General features: G+C 42.8%; 1 protein-coding gene across 1 annotated transcript; it reads right to left on the bottom strand.

Annotated features, from left to right (window-relative positions):
* Nucleotides 1-242: 242 nt before the first annotated feature.
* Nucleotides 243-707, bottom strand: LOC311629789 (small ribosomal subunit protein uS8-like). Its single transcript, XM_084898191.1, has one exon. It carries the CDS (start codon nt 681-683, stop codon nt 291-293), a length of 393 nt encoding a protein of 130 aa, XP_084754317.1. The 5' UTR covers nt 684-707; the 3' UTR covers nt 243-290.
* Between the last annotated feature and the right edge of the window lie 21,050 nt (nt 708-21,757).

Raw genomic sequence — 21,757 nt, 5'->3', positions numbered from 1 at the left:
ATAGACGTTTTGTCTTTTAGTTGTAGTTTTGAAATTGTTGTGCACGGCCGCAGTTTAGGTGTTTACCTACGCCACCATCTTTCAGGTATTGCATGTTTTATTTTTAAAATTTAATAAATCTTTATTGCTTAGATTATTACAATTGTTTCTCTCCCCACCCCCCATAGCTCTCTTCCACCTGGTTCCCACCCCATCCTCTGTCCTTACCTCCCCTCCCATTGTCCTCATCCATAGGTGTATGATTTTTTTTTTCCTGTGAGGCATTTTATTTCCACAAATGTATTACATCCCTAGAAAAAGAATCCCAGGATTTTCCCTCCTGGGTGTTTTCGTCTTGCTTCTTCATGGTCCATGATGCCCGCTGAGGTTGTCAGTACAATGAAACCAAACTGACGGGATGGAAGCAAGTTGTTCTGCCATTTTTCTAGATCTTTGAGTTGCACATCAAATCTGGGGCTGATTACTCCACACTTGTTCAACCTGCCTGTGAGGTTAACAACTATTTTCCTAGCTCTGTGGTCATCAATAATTTCAAATTCACCAATGTAACCATGCTTCATCATCACGGTCAGAAACTGGACGATGACTTTGGAGCACGGCCTAATGAGGACCTGGCGTTTGCCTCGCTTTTTGGCATTGTTGATACTCTTCAGAGCATCAGCCAGGACATTCATGCGCACCATTGTGGCGGCAGAGACTGATGGCGGAAAGAGTCATAGGTGTATGATTTTAATACAGTCTCTTCGTGCACCTCCACACCCCTTTCCCCCTGATAATTATCAATTCACTCCCTTGCTTTGCCCCTAATTCTATTATATACACCAGATTATTCTGTTCCTCAGATTTTTTATTCACTTGATATTTAGATTCACTTGTTGATATATATGTTTTTTGTTGATCATAATTTTTATCTTTACTTTTTTCTTCTTCTTCCTCTTCTTAAAGAATACCTTTTAGTATTTCATATAATATTGGTTTGGCGGTGATGAACTCCTTTAGCTTTTTCTTATTTGTGAAGCTCTTTATCTGACCTTCAATTCTGAATGATAGCTTTGCTGGGTAGGGTAATCTTGGTTGTAGGTTCTTGCTATTCATCACTTTTACTATTTCTTCCCACTCCTGTCTGGCCTGCATAGTTTCTGTTGAGAAATCAGCTGATAATCAAATGGGTGCTCCCTTATAGATAACTAATTGTTTTTCTCTTGTTGATTGTAAAATTCTCTCTTTGTATTTTGCCCTTGGCATTTTAATTATGGTGTGTCTTGTTGTGGTCCTCTTTGATTCCTTTTGTTTGGGGTTCTGTATGCTTCCTGGACTTGTAAGTCTATTTCTTTCACCAGGTGGGAAAAGTTTTCTGACATTATTTCTTCAAATAGCTTTTCAGTATCTTGTTCTCTCTCTTCTCTGGCACCCCCATAATTCTGATGTTGGTTTGATTGAAGTTGCCTTAGAGGCTCCTTACACTATCTTCAAATTTCTGAATTCTCTTCTCTTCTTGCTTCTCCAGAGGAGTGCCCTTTGCTTCTTTGTATTCCAAATCTTTGACTTGATTCTTGTGTTCCTCTAGTCTGCTGTTGGGTCTCTGTATAATATTTTTTATTTTAGTCAGTGTATGTTTAATTTCTAGTTGATGGCAGACAGTCCAGCTTCTCCCTGTATGGTGCTCATATCCTCAAGTGTCTCACTAAATTTATTGGCCTTTTCTAGAAAATTATAACCGTGGTTTTGACCTCTATATCCAGTCATTTGTTCTCCTCCATTTCTTTCATTTGAGATCTATTTCCTTGTCTCCTCATTTTTGCTGCTTCCCTGAGTTGGTCGGTTGGCTTTGTGTGTTTGGTGTCCTATATGGCCCGGTGGGTCAGCCTCCTTACCTGAGGTAGACACTCTTGGTGCTCTCTTTGTGGACCATGTGTGCAGTCTTGTAGTTATGTCTTGATTGTTGTTGGTATCACTGGTAGTAATTGACCTCCAGGACAATTGGATGTATCAGCTGTGTGTACGCAGGGATACCTTCTGTATTGGAGACAGTCTTATAGGATCAGACTTGCAAAATTGCAAAAGCCTATGTACTCAGCTTGGGGCTGAGTCTCAGGGCTGAGCTGACAGTCTTGGCTTCCCTTCAGCCCTTCCCTTGTGCATGAGCCTCAGACCTCTGCCTTCTGCAGCTCCCCTGAGTTTCTGCCTGACAGTCCAGATTCCCCTTAAAAGAGCGTGGGTCCCCCAGAGGCTCGCCCGGAATTGGGTTGGGTCTCTGTATAATATATTTAATCCCAGTGCAGTAGGAACTGGAATTCAGTGCAGTCTGGAGCTTCTCACTCCTTCTGCTATGGAGAGGCCTTGGCAACCTCCGCAGTCAGACCTCTGCACGCACTCACTCGCACACGTGTGAGCACCTCTAGACCCTGCCTGCTGCAACTCCCGGATCCCCCGAGTCTCCCATTTCTGAGTCTCTGGATGCCTTTCTCTACACTCCAGACTCCACCCATATGAGCCTGGGTCCACGGGTTTTCAGCCGGGGTTGGGGTTCAGTGCAATTGGAACTGAGGTTCAGTGCAGTGGGGACTTCCTTTCCCCTGCCACCAGCCAGGCACTTGGCTACCCTACCTCTGTGCGCACGTCTCCCCACCTCAGTGCTTTGCGGCTCCCCTGATCTGTGAGCCTCTCTCCTTCTTTCTAGTAGATTTTTCCACTCAGCCAGCTTTCCTGTGGTTTTGGATGATGTCTGTTCTGTCTTTTAGTTGTTGTTTTGAAATTGTTGTGCGAGGCCACAGCTTAGGTGCTTACCTAAGCTGCCTGCCCTCTTGGTTTCTCCTCAGGTATTGCATATTTTAAAAATTCTTGTGGCACACTAGTTGAAAATCATTGGTAAAGACCAGTGGTCCACAAACTCATTAGTCAACAAAGCCAAATATCAACAGTACAACAATTGATATTTCTTTTGAGAGCAAAAATTTTTAAACTTCTTCTAATGCCACTTCTTCAAAATAGACTTGCCCAGGCCATGATATTTTGTGTAAGAGCCATACTCAAGGGGCCAAAGAACTGCATGTGGCTCATGAGCTGGAATAGACCATTGCTCCTAGACAATACAACATGTTACTCTACTGAATACTTTTGGCAATTGTAACACAATGGTAGTTATTTGGTATCTAAACATATATAAAAGGTACAATAAAAATGTTAGTGTTGCCAAAGGAGGAACACACAAGGCCAAAGTGGAAAGGGATTATAAATTTATTAGGTTATCTGGATACCAGATGGGCTGAGCTCCAAAATGGTATCAGTACCCAGGGATGGGGAGTCAGAGATTTTAAAGTATTCTATGTGGGATTTTTCTGGGCAGAGAATTCTCTAGGTGGTCCAAATCTTAGCAAATGAAATGTGGTCTAAGCAAAAGGGAATGTTGGTTTTGAAGTAGCCAAAAGGTCAGTTCCTGGGGGAGGGGTATTGATTCAATTATTTGATCAGACCTAACATTCCAGCCTTTTTGTTTTATGGAATAGGAATGAAGGTCATATCTTCCTTAGTTACTTCCTGCTAGGGGGAATGTCGAGATCATAAGGGGATGGACTTTGATTGTAGTTGGCTAGAATACTGATTAGATTCCTCACAGTTGGAGTGAGGTATTACAGCAGCATGATTTCCCTGACAGAATAGTTGGTTAAGACTCAAAAATGGTCCTGAAAGAAATATGAAAAATAATGCATAATACAAAATCAAGAATAAGGAATAGGAATGCTAATTGTCCTATGAAGGGGAGTAGTCAGGTATACCAATTTATATTCTTTATCCAGTAGTCCCATGAATTTACAAAATATGATAGAGCAGTGGTTAAGCCCCCTATGCCAGTCCCAACACCTGTTGTCATGTTGAAGATTATGAGGAAAGGGATTATCTGGACTGCTTTTTTGTGTCAGATATAATGAGTTATGGGGACAGGTAAAGACTGATTACTGAAAGCTACATTTACATTGGGTGAAAGATAGATGAGAGTACAGGTTCCTGTCCAGTTGGTCAGGAGGCAGATATATGCGATTTTCCTACAGAGGAAGAAAAATTCCAGTTCATGGAGGCAAGCTAAAAGGTGTAGGGAGAACAGGTACCCTAAAGGGTATGACGCTCCCTTTCCTGGTTCCATGCTCCAAACCAAGAAGGTAGTCACTATGGCACTACCAATAAGTGGTGACAGATGAGTGGTTGATATTCTATTGCAGTGAAAATGGGCAATGAGCTGTTATCCAAGGGAAAAGCCAAAGGAAAGGAAAGGAACAATTGAAGCCTCAGGCCTGAATGGTTGGATAAGAAGTTAAATAGATTGGATATAGGAAATAACCAATCGCTTTTGGGGAGACCTGGTAGTCAACCCCTTTGGGACCAATGGTTGTTGGGTAGTTCTAGGTTAACTGTGGTGTTGCAAGTTGATAATGGGAGATGGTCTATTGATATATATGCCGTGTGACCTTGTAAAGCATGAAAGTGCTTGGATGATTAGTAGGGTGTGTACAGTGATAGGACCTGTGACAGGAATGGAGGAAGGAGTTATCTTAGTAAGACATTGAATATAAGAATGGAAAAGAAGGAAGGCTTGATTTGTCTAGGCTGTATGATAATTACCTAGAAGGGTGAAACCAGGGGCTGTGCCCCGATAGTTTAGCTGCAGTTGGGATAGTTAGGAGTAGATAGGGATCTTGCCATTGGAGCTGTAAATTATGGATGGATTTCCTTTAGGAGAATCCAGTTTCCTGGCTGTAGAAGAGTAGGGGATGTCTCCCATAAAAGGTTGAGCATGTTCTCAAAGTTGAATGAGATTTAAAATGGGGACATAGTCTCCTAGAGGGGTCTCTGTGGAAGGAAGGTTTCCTAATAAGAAGAGTATTCCATACATGAGTTCAAAGGGAGTAAGAAAGGAGGGTACATGAGGGAAGGTGGGGGTTGCCCTGATGCACATAAGGGCTAGAGGTAATAGAGTACTCCAAGGTTCTTTAGTTTTGGAGCATTAATTTATTTAGATGAGAATTAAGGAATTCACATTTTCTACCTTGCCTAAAGATTGGGGCTGGTAGGGAATGTGTAAGTTCCACTGGATGTTCAGAGTGGAGGAGATATAACCTATTGAATTATTGAAATATGAAAGCATTACAATTATCTGATTGTAATGAAGTGGGTAGGCCAAATCTGGAAATTATATGCTGAATGAGAGTTTGAATAACCTCAGAGGACTTTTCAGAAGTAGTAGGGAATATTTCTACCCAGCCCAAGAAGGTATCCACTAGGGTTAAGAGATACTTATTATAGTTCTTTTAATAGGAGACATATGAGTAAAGTAAATTTGCCATTCTTCTCCAGGGATTTGACTCCTAGCCTGATGAGTGGGGAAAAGTCTAACTTTCCTTGGGGAGATAGTGAGTAACAAGTAGAGCGGTTTTGGTATATCTTGTGGTAGGGAGGCTAGGCTAGGAAATGTGATGAGGCATTTTAGGAGTTGTAGAAGTGGATTGTATCCTATATGCAGGGACTTGTGAATAGCTGGTAAGATATCACGGGCCTGTCCATGGGGAAAGATATATTTTCCCTGAAATTTTAACCATGGATCTTCCTGAGTGGCCCCAGTTGGAGAGAAGGGGGTCCCTTCGATGTCAGGGGTAATCAAGTCCTGACTCACCGGACAAACTTTTCTACAAACATTTTTACCCATTCAGAAAGCTTAATTTCCAATGATAACTAAAATGTAAACAATCAGCATTTCTCAGATTGACATTTATGAACACACTTTGAACACACTCTTACTTCTAAGAAAATATACCTCCAACAAAGTACAAGAGACCTAAGAGAAGGTGAATTTAAAACTTGTCTAGTAATCAGTGTTTCAGTATTTTATGTTATTTTAAAATATTTAAATGCTTATTTTTTAACCCAGCAATGCTCCAAAACTGAAATATGGTAGCAATCATACTTGGGTAAAAACTGCTGTTTGAATTTTAACCTTGCTATCTGACTTACTTGCTTAAACAATAGGGTAGTTACAGGAGATTGACTCCCACTGACTCAGTAGCTTCAGGGGTAGAAACTATAGATAACCTTTAGTTCTGCTTTTGTATTATGGGCAAGGTAGGGCCACATTCCAATGTTCAGCAGGGTGTGACTGGGAACCAACCCTGTGGGCTGTCCCCAGTCTTTAGAATTTAGTCTTTAGGATTTAGGAACAGACAACTGATTGGCCAGTTCTTTGTCCTGAGGGGCCAATGAGGGTTAGCCGAGGCAGTGACATCACCGACCTGAATAAAACCCCTGGACTGGGCGAAATTCGCTCTCTTCCGCCATGCTGCCAGCATGAGTGGGATAGCCCATGCTAGCATGGAGATGGCTCTTTTGTTTATTGCATCGGACACGGCTCCCTGGTGGTCCTTGGGGATCATGACTGGAATCCCCATCCAGGACCATGAGGGACCCCCAATCCGGAGAGCCTGACTGGCCGCGGTAGGTGTGTGTTTGTCTGTGTTTTTGTGTGAGCGCTCTGGAGGGACTGCTCCTCCATCGGGGCTCTTACCTGGGTGTTTACCGGCTGCTGCGTCAGCCATGGTTTGAGTCCAGATTCAAATCTGTAATAAATTCTAGCATGCTTAATCAAATTGGCTCCGGTGGTCCATCTCTTGGGGACTTGCTTCGTAACAAAACCTTTAAGTTACCAAATATTTTGAAAAATTACATATAAGCCCAAGAGGCTGTAGAAAAGATAGGGGGAGGAGGGAACAGGTCCTGCAGCCTGTTCTAGGACTGCAGTTTCCAGGGTTCCAGCTACTTGGTTTTAAAACTGCCACATTTTTCCCTAGAGATAACATCTAAGGTTTGGGTGATAATGAATTCAGCTTCTGATAATAGCAAGACTGTTAAGTAAACGTTTGCAATTTTGTAGTAAAGAAAGTTGTTCTTTGGGGAGGAGGTAGCAGGTATTGAGGTGAGAGCAGTTTTTAGAGAATTAACAGGAGTGAGAATGCTAGCTTTGGGATCTAAAGTCTCAGTGAGGGGTCCCTTCACCATATACTAAAATTAAGAACCCAGAGGCAGAATTACCCAGCGAGCTCCAGGAAGGAGAGTATTTCTTGTCTAGAGGAGGGGACAGTGATGGAGGAGATATTACATTTACAGTCTAAAGGTAATGGCTTGATTTTGAGGGGTGAGAATGACACTGAGGTTTGGGACAACTGGGCTTTATGAGGGGATGGGTAGTAGCCCTGGTCAGGCACCAAGGTAGAACATCAAGATAGTGGATAAAGGGGGTGTCTAGTAAGATGCAGTGCAGAGGTTAGGTGGCTAATGGCTGTGAGATTAGTCCCTCAACTCCCATAATAGAGATTGAGGAGGGGACAAGGGTCCCAGCAACTTTGGAGAGGTCAGAATAAGTGGCCCTCGTGTCAATTAAAAGGAGATCAACTTACCTGCCACCACAATCATTACCCGAGGCTTTGTCCTGTGATGTAAGTCTGTGGGGTTTTGTCATGGCATGGGCAGTTTCAGTCTTCAGTGGCCAGTCTCAGGAGGTCAGGGAGCCCCAAACCAGATGCAGAGGGCAGCCTTGCTAGACATGCTGAGGTCCGACCTGGAGAGGCCAGACTACAGTCTGATTTCCAGTGGCCTTCCCTTCTGTACCTTGCACAGGGCCCAGGAGGGGATCTTGGGTTTGGCCCAGTGTCCTTCCTTGTTGCATTTGAGGCATGGGCCTGGAGGAGGCTTATCCCCTGACTTACCCTTGTTCAGAGGATCAGCACTTCATTTGGAGTTCATGAGAATGGTGGTTAGGAGCTGGAAGGCCTCCTTCTGGGCCTCAGCCTTAGCCTAATCTTGCCTTTGTTTTTGGATTTGGGTCTCCTCGTCTCTATTAGTAAAGACCTTAAAGGCCTGGTTAACAAAGTTCTTTTGAGGGTTTTGTGGACCTGTGTCTAAGTTTGTGGCATATGTCAGGGCTAATTAGTATATACAATGGGTGATGAAAGGAAGGGTTCCCTCTGGGCAGGTGGGGTCTAAGGTGACAAATTTCTTTAAGGCTTCTGTGAAGTGGGAGAGGAAGAAGAGCTGGGTTTTCTCCTGAGTGATTTTATTGTTTACTAATAATGGCCTGGTGGATGAAATTTGTGCACAGAGAGGGATACCCTCAGCCCAGCCTGTACCTGTAACCTCACATTTTTACAGAGGAAGAGAGAGGGATAGAGAGTTAGATACATCGATGAGAGAGAATCATCCATCAGCTGCCTCCTACACACCCCCCATCGGGGATGTGCCAACAACCAAGGCACATGCCCCTGACCAGAATCAAACCCGGGACCTTTCAGTCCGCAGGCCAAAGCTCTATCCACTGAATCAAACCAGTATCCGCAGTCTGGAGTCTTTTTAAAGGGAGGAACAGGAGAGGGTTGGACCCAGAGTGGAACAGGAAGGGGTGGGCTCCAGGGCACTTTGGCACACGCTGATTGGTGGTTCAATGTCTTGGGGATGTCTCTGTGACAGATTCCAGTAATGTCATAACTCCGCCCACCAGTTGGGGGGAGGGAGAACCTCACATTCCAGACTCTTTGATATATTTAAAAAATTGAGAGTCTGGGCAGGGATTCAGGGGCTTTGTCACCATCCACCTTGCAGATGCTTTTATTGGCTCTGGGCTTCCCCCCCCCTGCCTCTCTGGCCTTTTGGTGATAGGGGATCTGTATACCCTCTACCTTGAGCTTTACCTGGGGCTCAGCAAGAGTGACAGGGGTAGTCGATTCCAGTCATCTGGCCAACGGCAGATCATAACCTGGAAGGATGGCCCCTCTACGCTGAGATGCAAAGGGCTCGTCACTTTTCCAGGGGCAGTCACTTTTCCAGTGGCCCATCACTTTTCCAGAATGCTGGGCAGGGCTTGAGGGCACTGTGGCCTTCCTTTCTGCACTTGAAGCATCCTCTAGGTGGCGTTCGTCCTTTCGTTGTATCCCCACCACACACAGTTATGCGTGGCTGCTGTCGGCCCCAGGGTAGCAAGCAAAGGTGTAGGTTTTGCAGACTTACCTCCTGTTGAAGACGGGTTTACTCTGCCTGCTCCTCACGGGCATTAAAACCTTAAATGCAGTGAATGGATCTCGGACCTGGGTCTGAGAAGGCGTCAGGAGAGGGGGATGGCAGGGGCGGGGGGGCAGGAGGCTGGAGGTAGACCAGAAGAGCAGCCGGCCGGGCCTGAGGAGGCAGGACTTGGTTGGAGAGGGGAGGGGGCTCGTCGCGCCCAGATGGCAGTGGCCTCCTGGGAATCAGAAAGGGGAGGGACTCGCCATGCCAAGATGGCAGCAGCCATGTGGCAGCAAGGTTGCTTGTAATAAACAATGGAAAAGCAACGAAAAACAGAAAGAAAACTTAGCTGTTGCCATGTCCACCCCGCACTGACTGCAGGACTGGCTTCCAGTGTTTGGTTGAGCCTTCGGTCAGTCATACAGACCCATATATTAGGATTATAGTTGATAATATGGGCAGCCTTTTTGAGTCCAGTAATGAGACAGGTAATCAAATAGATACAGAGCTGGTGTTCTGGAGAAGTAACCTGATAGTCTTATCTCTAGTCAGCTCAGGGAACTGCATTAGTGCCAATTGGCTATATCCTATCCATGAAGGACATGGGCATGGTCTTGAGGTGCTAGCCAGATGTGCTCCTGAGGTGCTAGCCAGGTGGACATAGATGTCATGCCAGGTAAGGTCATAGTGTGAGAATAAACAAGTCATTTTTTCTGTCAAAGAACAGTTTAGACAGCTGCCATTTTGGTCCCTGTGACTTGCAGCTCCCCTGGAGGCCACCATCTTGAAATGGCAAAGGCCAACCCCTTCCCTTGAATTAGTCAATCATGAAAGACTGTGTGCCTGAGCTCCAATCAAGTGCTGATCAACAGAATTAAAAAGCCAAGCAGACTGCATACTCAGTGTGCATGTGCTTCCAGACCATGTGTTCACACCCTTCTACATAGAAGTAAAGATATTTGCCTTACTGCCTGGAGCAGCAGCAGCCACGCCCGGAGCAGCCGGGTTTGCAGTGGCCAGACGAGGAGCAGCTGGTTGTGGAACGAACCAGAGCAACAGAGGCCAGGCCCGGAGCAGCCAGGCCCGGAACAGCTCGCTCCTCGCCTGCCTCCGCCCCAAGGCTGCCTCTCAGACATGGCTGGAAATTTTTGGGGGAACTTGAGGGTCTGCTGAATCAAGTGATGAAGGCTTAGATCTGGATGTGTTGAGTTAGTATAGCACTGGGGTGTTGATTTGTGAGTGCCTTGTGTGGGGCCTGGATGAGGTTGGTTGATCTATTTGGAAATGTCTTTTGTGTGAAGTGTATCCTTGGGCATGTAGAGGTATTATTGACTGGAGAAAATGCTAAGTAACTGATTTAGTATCTGAAAGGTTTAAAGTTCTGAAAGTTTAAGGTCTCTTGCCAAAAAGAGGTTTTAAAGCTAACACCTTAATTTTAATGGAGAAAGGGAATGACAAGCCCTTCCCACCCAGAACAGGTAATCCAATTCCAAACAATGTGTCCATTTACACTTGAATGGCTACACCTTTTGATAGCCTAAGGGCAAGTTTACATGTAAACAAGTTTTCTCTCAACTTCCAGGGCAGAAAAAAAACAAGGTTTAAAATTATTACATTTTAAAATTTATTCTTAGAAGTATAAAGGTTTATTAATTAAAAACAGCAACAACAACAACAACAAAAAAGGAGATTGAAAAACCTGATGAACAATAATAGCGGTTCATTGTAGTAGAGTATGGGAGGGTCGTGAACTGACTGTTCTCGGGGGAAAGGGAGGGAGGAAGAGACAGAACATAAACTGTGCACCTATGGATGAGGACAATGGGGGGTGGGGAGGGGGCAGAGGGTGGGGTAGGAACCTGGTGGAGGGGGGAAGAAATGAGGAACCTTTGTAATAATATAAACAATAAAGATTGATTAAAAAAAATTCTATTTAGGTCCATTGCCCATTTTTTAATTGGATCACTCATTTTCCTTTTATATAGTTGTATAAGCTGTTTGTAGATGTTGGAGATTAAACCTTTATCAGTGGTGACATTTACAAATATGTTCTCCCTCACAATGGGCTTTCTTGTTGTTTTGTTGATGGTTTCTTTTCCTGTAAAAAAGCTTTTTATTTTGATGTAGTCCCATTTGTTTATTTTCTCTTTAGCTTCCATTGCCCTATCAGTAAAGAAGTTCTTTTGGCATGTGTCTGAGATTTTGCTGCCCGTGAATGCTTCTAGTATTTTTATGGTTTCCTGTCTGATGTTTAAGTCCTGTATCCATTTTGAGTTTATTTTTGTGTATGGTGTAAGTTGGTGATCCAGTTTCATTCTTTTGCATGTATCTGTCCAATTTTCCCAACACCATTTATTGAAGAGACTGTCTTGACTCCATTGTATATTCGTGCCTCCTTTGTCATATATTAACTGAGCATAGTGATTTGGGTTGATATCTGGGTTCTCGATTCGATTCCATTGATCTATATGTCTGTTCTTGTGCCAGTACCAGGCTGTTTTGAGAACAGTGGCTTTGTAATACAGCTTGAAGTCTGGTATTGAGATGCCTCCCACTTTACTCTTCTTTCTCAGAATTGCTGTGGCTATTCGGGGTCTTTTATTGTTCCAAATGAACTTTTGGAGAGTTCTTTCTAGGTCAGTGAAATATGCCATTGGTATTTTAATGGGTAGTGCATTGAACCTATAGATTGCTTTAGGAAGTATGGACATTTTGATTATGTTGATTCTACCAATCTATGAACATAGTATATTCTTCCATCTCTTTCTTCCTCTATCTCTTTTTTTCAGTGTCGTGTAGTTTTCCGCATATAGGTCCTTTACTTCCTTAGTTAAATTTATTCCTAGGTACCTTAATTTTTTTGGTGCGATGGTAAATGGAATTGCTTTTTTTAGTCTCTGTTTCTGTAATTTCACTGTTGGTGTATAGAAATGCCATGGATTTCTTGGCGTTAATTTTGTATCCTGCTACATTGCCAAATTCATTTATTAAGTCAATTAGTTTTTTAATGGAGTCTTTTGGGTTTTTTATGTACATTATCATGTCATCTGCAAATAAGGATAACTTTACTTCTTCTTTTCCAATTTGGATGCCTTTTATTTCCTCTTCTTGTCTAATTGCAATGGCTAGTACTTCCAGTACTATGTCAAACAGGAGTGGCGAAAGTCGGCATCCCTGTCTTGTTCCTGTTCTTAGAGGGAATGGTTTTAGTTTTTGCCCATTGAGTATAATGTTGCCTGTGGGTTTATCATATATAGCTTTTATTATGTTGAGGTATGATCCTTGTACTCCCACCTTGTTGAGAGTTTTTATCAGGAAAGGGTGTTGGATTTTATCAAATGCTTTTTCTGCATCAATTGATATGACTATATGATTTTTATCTTTCAATTTGTTTATGTGATGTATCACGTTTATTGATTTGTGGATATTGTACCATCCTTGCATTCCTGGAATAAATCCTAATTGGTCACGGTATATGATCTTTGTGATGTTCTGCAGGAGCATATTGCTAGAATTTTGTTGAGGATTTTGGCATCTATGTTCATGAGGGATATTGGCCTGTAATTCTCTTTCATTGAGTTGTCTTTACCTGGTTTTGGTATTAGGATGATGCTGGCTTCATAGAAGGAGTTTGGAAGTTTTCCTTCCTCTTGAATTTTTGGAATAGTCTGAGGAGGATAGATAGGTTTTAGTTCTTCCTTGAATGTTTGGTAAAACTCTCCTGTGAAGCCATCTGGCCCTGGGCTTTTGTTTGCTGGAAACTTTTTGATGACTGTTTCAATTTCTTCCCAAGTCACTGGTCTATTGAGATTTTTAGATTCTTCCTGATTGATTTTTGGGAGTTTGTATTTTTCTAGGAATATGTCTATTTCCTCCAGGTTGTTCAGTTTGTTGGAACAGAGTTGTTCGTAGTATTTTGTAACAATCCGTTGTATTTCGGTGGGGTCTGTTGTTATTTCACCTCTTTCATTTCTGATTTTGTTGATTTGAGTCCTCTCTCTTTGTTTCTTGGTTAGCCTGGCTAGAGGTTCATCTATCTTGTTTATCCTTTCAAAGAACCAGCTCTTGGTTTTGTTGATCTTGTGTATTGTTTCTTTGGTCTCTGTCATTTATCTCCGCTCTGATTTTTGTTATTTCCTTCCGTTTACACTGGGCTTTTCTTGTTGCTCTTTTTCTAACTCTTTGAGTTGTACAGTTACAACATTTGTTACCATTTTTTCTTGTTTTTTTGCAATAGGCTTGTAAGGATATGAACTTCCCTCTCAAAACTGGTTTTGCTGTGTCCCATAGATTTTGGATTGTTGTGTTTTCATTGTCATTTGTTTCCAGGATGTTTTTAATTTCTTCCTTGATTTCTCTGGTAACCCAGTCCTTATTTAATAACATGCTGTTTAGTCTCCATGTGTTTGATTTCTTGGTGTTATTTTTATTGTAGTTAATTTCCAGTTTTATGCCACTATGATCTGAGAAGATGCTTGATGATTTCTATCTTTTTGAACTTGAAGAGACTTTGCTTATGTCCCAAAATGTGGTCTATCTTTGAGAATGTCCCATGTGCACTTGAGAAGAATGTATATTCTGTGGCTTTGGGGTGGAATGTTCTGAAGATGTCGATTAATTCCATCTGGTTTAGTGAGTAATTTAGGATTGATATTTCTTTGCTGATTTTTTGTTTAGATGATTTGTCGAAGGGTGACAATGGGGTATTAAAATCTCCTACCATGATTGTATTGCTATTAATCTCTCCCTTAATGTCCTCCAACAGTTTTTTTTTTTTTCATGTATTTCGGTTCTCCCGTATTGGGTGCATATATATTTACCAGGGTTATTTCTTCTTGTTGGATTGCTCCCTTTAGTGTTATGAAGTGGCCTTCGTTATCTCTTGTTATGTCCTTCACTCTGAGATTTAATTTGTCAGATATAAGTATTGCTACTGCAGCTTTTTTTTCATTTCCATTCGCCTGGAAAACCTTTTTCCATCCCTTCACCCTCAGTCTTTGTGCGTCTTTTTTTCTGAGGTGAGTTTCTTGTAAACAACAGATGTATGGGTCTTGTTTTCTAATCAGTCTGTTACCCTATGTCTTTTGATTGGAGCATTTAATCCATTTACATTTAAGGTTATTATTGATAGGTACTCATTTGACTCCATTTTTATTCTATACCCGTGTTCCTTCTTTGCTTCCTAATTCTTTAATTTACAGTAGACCCTTTAGCATTTCTTGCATTGCTGGTTTAGTGGAGATAAATTCCTTCAGTCTTTTTGTGTTTGTGAAGCTCCTGATTTCCCCTTCAATTTTGATTGATAGCCTTGCTGGGTACAGTATTCTTGGATTCAGACCCTTCCTTTGCATGATTTTGTATATTTCATTCCATTCCCTTCTGGCCTGATGAGTTTCTGTTGAGAAATCAGTTGCTAGTCTGATGGGGGTTCCTTTGTATGTAACTTTCTGTCTCTCTCTGGCTGCTTTTAAGATTCTTACTTAGTCGTTGGTGTTTGCCAATTTAATTATAATGTGTCTAGGCATCTGTCTTCTGGGATTCATTTTGCTTGGGACTCTGCAAGCATCTTGGATTTGCGTGGTTTTTTTCTTCTCTATCTCAGGAAAGTTTCCTGTCATTATTTCTTGAAATACTTTTTCCATGTCCACCTCAGTTTCCTTTACTTATGGAACCCCTATGCTTCGAATATTATTTTTTTTTGTATTGTCCCAAAGCTCCCGTAGGCTCTCCTCCTGCTTTTTAATTTTTTTTCTAGAAGGTGCTCAAATTGGGTATTTTTTTCCATCTTGTCTTCTAGCTCACTTGTGCGGTTCTCTGCTTCATCTAGTATACTCTTGTTGCTTTCTATTGAGTTCTTCATGGTAGTGATGTCACTTTTCATTTCTTCTTGGTTCTTCTTCAATTCCTCTTGGTTCATTTATTCTTGGTTATTGTCAAATTTCTCTTCCATTCCTTATAGCCATCCTATGATCATTACTCTGAATTCTGCTCTGGTATATTGCTTGCCTCTATCTCGTTTACTTCCTTTTCTGGAGATGCCTACTTTTCTTTCATGTGTGGGCTATTTCTTTGTCTCCCCATGGTCTCTCTTTTCGGGCTGTCAGGTTATGTGGTGTTCCTTCTCCTGCGTTGATTGAAAGGCACAAAATACAACACTACCAGGTATAACACAAGAGGCACTCAAAAGGAATGTATTTACAATATTAATAACCTATAATAAAAGTTACCACTAGAGAAAGGCAAATTATGGGATAGGAGAGAAGAAAGAAAGGTAAAAATAAAATAAAGAAAAAAAAATAAATGAATGAATAAATAAATAAATAAAGATGGATAAAGAGATAGAAAAAGAAGAAAAAAAGTAATGACAAAATGAAGTTTGAAAACAGGGAAAATAGAGAGAGAGAGAGAGAGAGAGAGAGAGAGAGAGAGAGAGAGAGAAGAAGAAGCAGACTAAGAGAGAAAGGGGAAACAAACTATATATATATATATATATATATATATATATATATATATATATATGGAGAAAATTCACATAGAACAACCACTAATCCCAGCCCATGCTAGCAACGATACTTGGAGATTAGTATAAACTACAATATCCACTATTATTAGGTAAGGCTATGATATACAGAAGTCAAAAACAAACAAAAACAAAGGATTTAAAAAAAAATGTAAAATAATAGCCGAGACCGGTTTGGCTCAATGGATAGAGCGTTGGCTTGGGGACTGAAAGGTCCCGGGTTTGATTCTGGTCAAGGGCATGTACCTTGGTTGCGGGCATATCCCCAGTGGGAAGTGTGCAAGAGGCAGCTGATCGATGACTCTCTCCCATCGATGTTTCTGACTCTCTATTTCTCTCCCTTCCTCTCTGTACAAAATCAATAAAATCTATTTTAAAAATAAATAAATAAAAAATGCAAAACAACAATAGCAGCACAAGAATAAGCATAACAATTTCACTAAAAAGCATAAAAATTCACTATAATGGACATTCACGCAAACAATGACAAAACGATAGAGAGGAGAACAGGATTTTTTGTTTTGTTTTGTTTTGTTTTGTCTTTAACTAGTTAATATAGTGAAGAAAGTGGTATTTATACACTTGGATCAGGGGTTGGAAATTAGATCTATATGCATGGTGGGAGCTTTAGCAGGGGGTATACAGAAAGAATAGAGGAAAAACTGAAGCTGGAAAGGGATAGGATAAACAGGAGACAATAAGGGTAAAGATTAGTAAGAGAATGATGGTGTAAAGGTCAAGTTGAGATAGGGTTGAACAATGCTATAGTAGAGATTAAAATAGAATGAAGACTAATCCCAATGTAAAATAAAGAGAAAATAAAATGGTACTGGAGAAAAAAAAAAGAAGAAAAAGGGAACAAAAAAATGCAAAATAGCAGTAGTAATAGTGATGATTGAGATTGAAAGATGTAATAATTGAAAAGGTAAAATCAAGTAAGGAAAAAAGAAAAAAATTCGTTTCTTAAGTAAAAGATGTAAAAAATGAAAATAAAAGATGTAAAAAATGGAAATAAAATAAAGAATAGTAAAATTAGCATAAAAATGTCCAGTAGTGGTCATTCGCTTCCTCTGTTATTGTATTTGGCATGCCTGATTCTCAGACCAGACAGTCTTGCAGTTCTCAGTGTTCCACCATACCTCAGTTATTTGTGTCCATTTATTTTTGATTAGTTAAAAGTTTAAAAAAAGGCAGTTTGTAATTCTGCCCCTAGTTGGCAGTGTTTCTGGTTTGACCTCCCAGTCTTTTTGGTTGCTCTGGCCTTCTTTCTCTATGGCTCTAGCTGGCCGAGTGCCTACTGCTCCCAGACTATCTCTTCTGGCTCAGATCCCTTGTTTCCAGGAAGGCAATTTCCCCCTGCAATTTCCCCGGATATGCCCAATTGGGCAGTCCTTCCCTAGTATTCAGAAGCAAGGGGGTAAAGGGGATCAGGCGCCAAGGTGTCCAGATGTTCTGCCCTTGGTGGGACAGCCCAGATTCTTAACTATCTGTCCCGTGTCCCTGGCGTTTTAAAAAAAGTCCTGCTTCTGGGGAAGATTACACCAAACCCAGCAGTGGGTGTCGCCGGGCAGGATTCTGGCTGCAGCCTTCTTTGGGCGCAGCTCGCTGCGGGCGGCTGCTTGGGTGCTCCGTGGCTATAGTGGAGGCGGGGCCTCTTGGGAGCTCCGCAGTTACAGTCGCTGCTGGCGCAGCGGGGACCCAGAACCCTCAGGCTATCCCTGCAAACTCTGACCTTTCTGTGGGTGATTGAAGAATTCCCTTGAATCCACATGTTTGAGCCAATTGGGGCGTTACAGCTGCTTGATGGACTCCTCTGCTGTGGGTTTTCCAGGCCTCAGAGAAGATCCTCCTTTCCTGGTAAGTTGGCGCAGCCTTCCCACTGAGCCCGTAGCTCCGGGAGAGGTCGCTGCTGCCGCAGTGCTGGCTGCTTGGTCAGGAAATCCTGTCCAGCGGACCCTTCCTTACCTTCCTTTAGAGTTCCGCTGCCCCTTAGCTGCCAATCAATATTCCCTGAGCGACTCAGACGCTGCTTTTATCTCTTCTGGGACCAGGGTCAGAACAAGTCCGTCTGTTCTGTCGCCATCTTGTCCCTTCTCCCCTCGTTGGTGTTTTGTAATTTAATTATAATGTTCCTTGGTGTTAGATGAATACAAACTACAAACAACAACTAATATCAAGTGAGGCGAGGGAAAACAGAAGTAAAAACAACAACAACAATAACAACAACAAAAAACAAAAATAAAGATAAAAAGCAAAACAATCTTACAAACAAGCCTAAAAAATGATGTAATCAACAATCAAGCAAATAGCAACAAAAGGACAGAGAGAGAAAATTTTTTAATGGTGAAGAAAAAGAGAGGTATGTATGGACTTGGAGCAGGGGAATGGTAGAGTGTAATTTTAACAGTTGGTAAAAAGAAAGAATACGGGAAATCTATAGCAAGTATAGGTAAAAGAAATAGGACAGCTGAAACCGGGTTGGCTCAGTGGTAGAACGTCTGTCTGTGGACTGAAAGGTCCCAGGTTCAATTCCGGTCAGGGGCATGTACGTTGGTTGCGGGCACATCCCCAGTAGGGGGTGTGCAAGAGGCAGCTGGTCAATGTTTCTCACTCATTGACGTTTCTAGCTCTCTATCTCTCTCTCTTCCTCTCTGTAAAAAATCAATAGAGATATATTAAGAGAGAGAGAGAGAGAGAGAGAGAGAGAGAGAGGGAGAAATAGGACAATAAAAGAGGAAAAGTGAGGAAGAGACTGATGGCATAAAGGTAAAATTGAGGTAGAGTAAAATGATGCTAAATGAAAGATGAAAATAGAATGTAGTACACTAATGCCAAAGTAAAAGAAAGAGAAAATAAAATGACACTTAAAAAGGTAAAATAGTAGTGGTAATACTATTTATTAAAAATTAAAATGTAATAATTAAAAAGGTAAAATCTAGTGAGGAAAAAAGAAAAAAAAATTAGTTTCTTAAGTAAAAGATGAAAAAAAAAATGCAGTAGTGAAGGTTATTCACATCCTCTACTGTTCTTTTTGGCATGCCTGTTTCCTTGTGAGGATAGTATTGAAGTACTCTATGTTCCACTGCTCCTGAGTTATTCTAAGTCAGTCCTGATTTTCTTATATTCCTTTATTTGTGTTTATGCAAGAGTCAATTTGTCACTCAACCCTGTGTGTCAGTGTTTCTGGATTGGCCTCTGGGTCTATAGGTCCTCTCTAGCTAGTATTTAGATTTTGTTTTCCCTGTTGCACTTAATACCTGTTTGGGGAAGTGGGTTGTCCAGGGCTGGTTCTCTGATGGTTATTCCCTTCTCTGATCCACAGGTTCCACAAAAACAATTTTACCCTGCAGTCTCTTAGAGTGTCTCCAATTAGGTGATCCTATGTATTGGGCTTAGTAATCAGAATCAAGGATTTAAAGAGGGGGGAAAAGTGCCATAGTAAGTGTGCGAACTCCAGGGCTGTGTGCAAGTCTGTGCAGTCCTTTTTCCCCTTGGGTCTAAGTAGCCAACACACTCAAAATTTTTAGGCTGTCCTTTCACACCCAGATCAAAAGGGGTTGCTTTTTAGATTTCACTTATGTTAGCAGCTTTGTGGACCCCCTTCCACATTCATGGATCATGCCAACCCCCAAAACCACAGATTTTTCTAGGTGCAGAGTTTCCCTTGTCCTCCAGCTCCTGCATGCTTGTTTCTCTCTCCTGCCGGGACAGCAGACCTCACCTTATCCCAGGCGAAATCTGACCTTTCTGTGAGGGAGTGTAGAGCTTCTCTGAATCCGCCTGTTTGTGCCACTTAGGTACTATTGTTCTTGGGTTTGCAACTGTTCGGTGGGTGCCTGAGTAGTTGTAGATTCCCTGGGCTTTTCATGCTTCCAATAACATCCACTTTCCCCTTCAAAATGGCACAGTCTTTGTGTCTGAGCTGGTCGCTCAGGGAGGGAACCTAGCAGCAGTACAGCCTGCCTGGTCAGGGGAGTCCTGTCTACCAGTCCCCCACAGTATCCTGGAGTATAGCTGTCCCTCAACAAACACTCCTCATGTGACCACGCATTCTCCCTTTGTTTTCTCACTCACACACTCTTGAAAATTGTTTCTAAAGCTTGTTATTTCGGAAAGTTGTAAGACTTATAAAGGAAGATTTATGGAGATGCCAAGATGGCGGCGTAGGTAAACACACCTAAATTGCTGCCGTGCACAAGTATTTCAAAACTACAACTAAAAAACAAAATGTCTATCACCCAGAACCATGGGAAAGCTGGCTGAAAGGTACCTCTACAACTAGACTGAAAGAGAAAGGAGCATTTAGGGCACAAGCGCTGAAAAACTGAGGTACGGGAGTGCACACGCAATTTAGGCTGGTGGTGGATCCTGGTTGGATGCGGGCATTGCTTTCTTCAACCTGAAGAGAGACAATCTCCCAATCTCTCTGAAATCCAGTTTCTGAAGAGAAGCTAGACTGTCTGCCATTGAGTCGGAAAGTGAGGGTGGCTTACTTGCAGAGCTGTGCAGAATAATTGTTTGCTGTGTGGAGGCGCGAGATGTGGGGAGATGCGGGGACAAGGTTGGAGAGGCAGAGAAGGCTGACAGGCAGACATCGCTGTTAGCCATGCCCCGGCCTAGTGATGCACTGAGACTCCGCCCTGAGACTTCGCCCCGCACAATCTACAAACACACCTAAACTCCAAGCAATGGCTTTTGCATATAAATGGCCTTCTCTAGTACAGTTTAACCTAGCAAACTTGAAATCTGGTGCAGACAGCTCCAAAGCCTCCAAACTTCAAGCAGGGAGGAAAGGACTGTGGTCCTTGCTATAGCTCCTGCAGGGTGGCCTCAGACAATAGCTGAACTGCACCCCATTGGAGTCCCTAGTGGCCAGTTTCAACTCCTCATACCCATAAGTCACACATTCGGGAGACGGACTCAGTGAGCACCAAAGCCCCACTGAAACAAGGTGCTTCTCCAGTGCAGCAGTTCTTCCTTTATAGACACAGTGGGTCCCCACAGCCAATTGGCCTAGAGGTCAATTCCTCCCAGTGTACCAACAGCAATCAATGCTTAATTACACCAAGACTTTGCACTTAGCCCACAAAGGGGTGTACCAAGAGTGACCACCTCAGGTGATTGGGGAAGCTAGGCTACTGATCCCTATAAGTCACTGACCACACAAAGCCACTCCATCAACACAGGGAGGCAGCCAAAATGAGGAGACACAGAAACCATGTTACGAGTGGGAGAGATGGAGGAAAGTAAACTACTGGACGACACAGAGTTCAGAATCACATTTATAAGGTTACTCAAGAATTTTCTAAAAACCTTAAAGAAGCTTAGTGAGACCTTCAAGGACCATAATGAGAATCCAAAATACATGGGAAAAGACCAGTTAGAAATTAAGCATACACTGTCTGAAATAAAGAATATACAGAAACTCAACTGTAGATCAACCTACCCCAAGAATCAAACCAAAGATCTGGAATATGAGGAAACAAAAAACAATATGATCTGCATTGACCACCAGGCCAACGGCCAACCAGAGAGGCAGAAAGAAAGAAGAATCCAAAAGTGTGAGGATAGAGGAGGATCCAAGATGGCTGCTCGGGTAGACACCTAGCCGCAGAAGCTCACAACAATTTCAATGGAATACAACTAAAATGTAGAGTGGACATTGCCCAGAGCCACAGGTAGTCGACTGACTGAAAACTCTACAATAGGAAGGAGGGAGAAAACCAGAAGGAAAATCAGAGGAGCTGAAAAAAAGCCTAAGGTACGGAGACATGCTGCGCGCTCGCACGCACACGGGCGCGGAGAGGTCGCAGCCGGAGAGGAGGAGAGGGCTGGGTGCTGCCCGGCGTTCCCTAGCAGGAAGGAAATAGAACCCCCAGCCTGGGCTGAACCCCCGAACCGGCAGCGCTGAGCCCCAAGTTATGGGCCAGACCCTGGGGACCCAGGCTCCGGCAGGGGGAGACGGGGCTGTGAGACGGAATCCCGGGGGCCGGCGAAAGGCGGGGCCCCCGGAGTCGCGCGCACATGGCGCGCAGAGGACTGAATGTTGACTCTGATGCTGGATTACCCTAGCCGGAAGAAACAAAGCCTCCAGTGGCTACGCTGAGCCTCAGTCCGGACCGCCCCGAACTCCAGGTCTGGGCCAGTCCCTGGGGACCCAGGCTCGGGCAGGGGGAGACGGGGCTGTGAGGTGGAGTCCTG

Source organism: Pipistrellus hanaki (assembly GCF_964339955.1).
Source record: "Pipistrellus hanaki genome assembly, chromosome: 1".
In the NCBI taxonomy this organism is placed as follows: domain Eukaryota; kingdom Metazoa; phylum Chordata; class Mammalia; order Chiroptera; family Vespertilionidae; genus Pipistrellus; species Pipistrellus hanaki.
This window is presented reverse-complemented; position numbering and strand designations above follow the sequence as displayed.

Excerpts from the sequence above, each read along its gene's own strand:
- LOC311629789 (XM_084898191.1), bottom strand. The coding sequence starts at position 683 with ATGGTGCGCATGAATGTCCTGGCTGATGCTCTGAAGAGTATCAACAAT.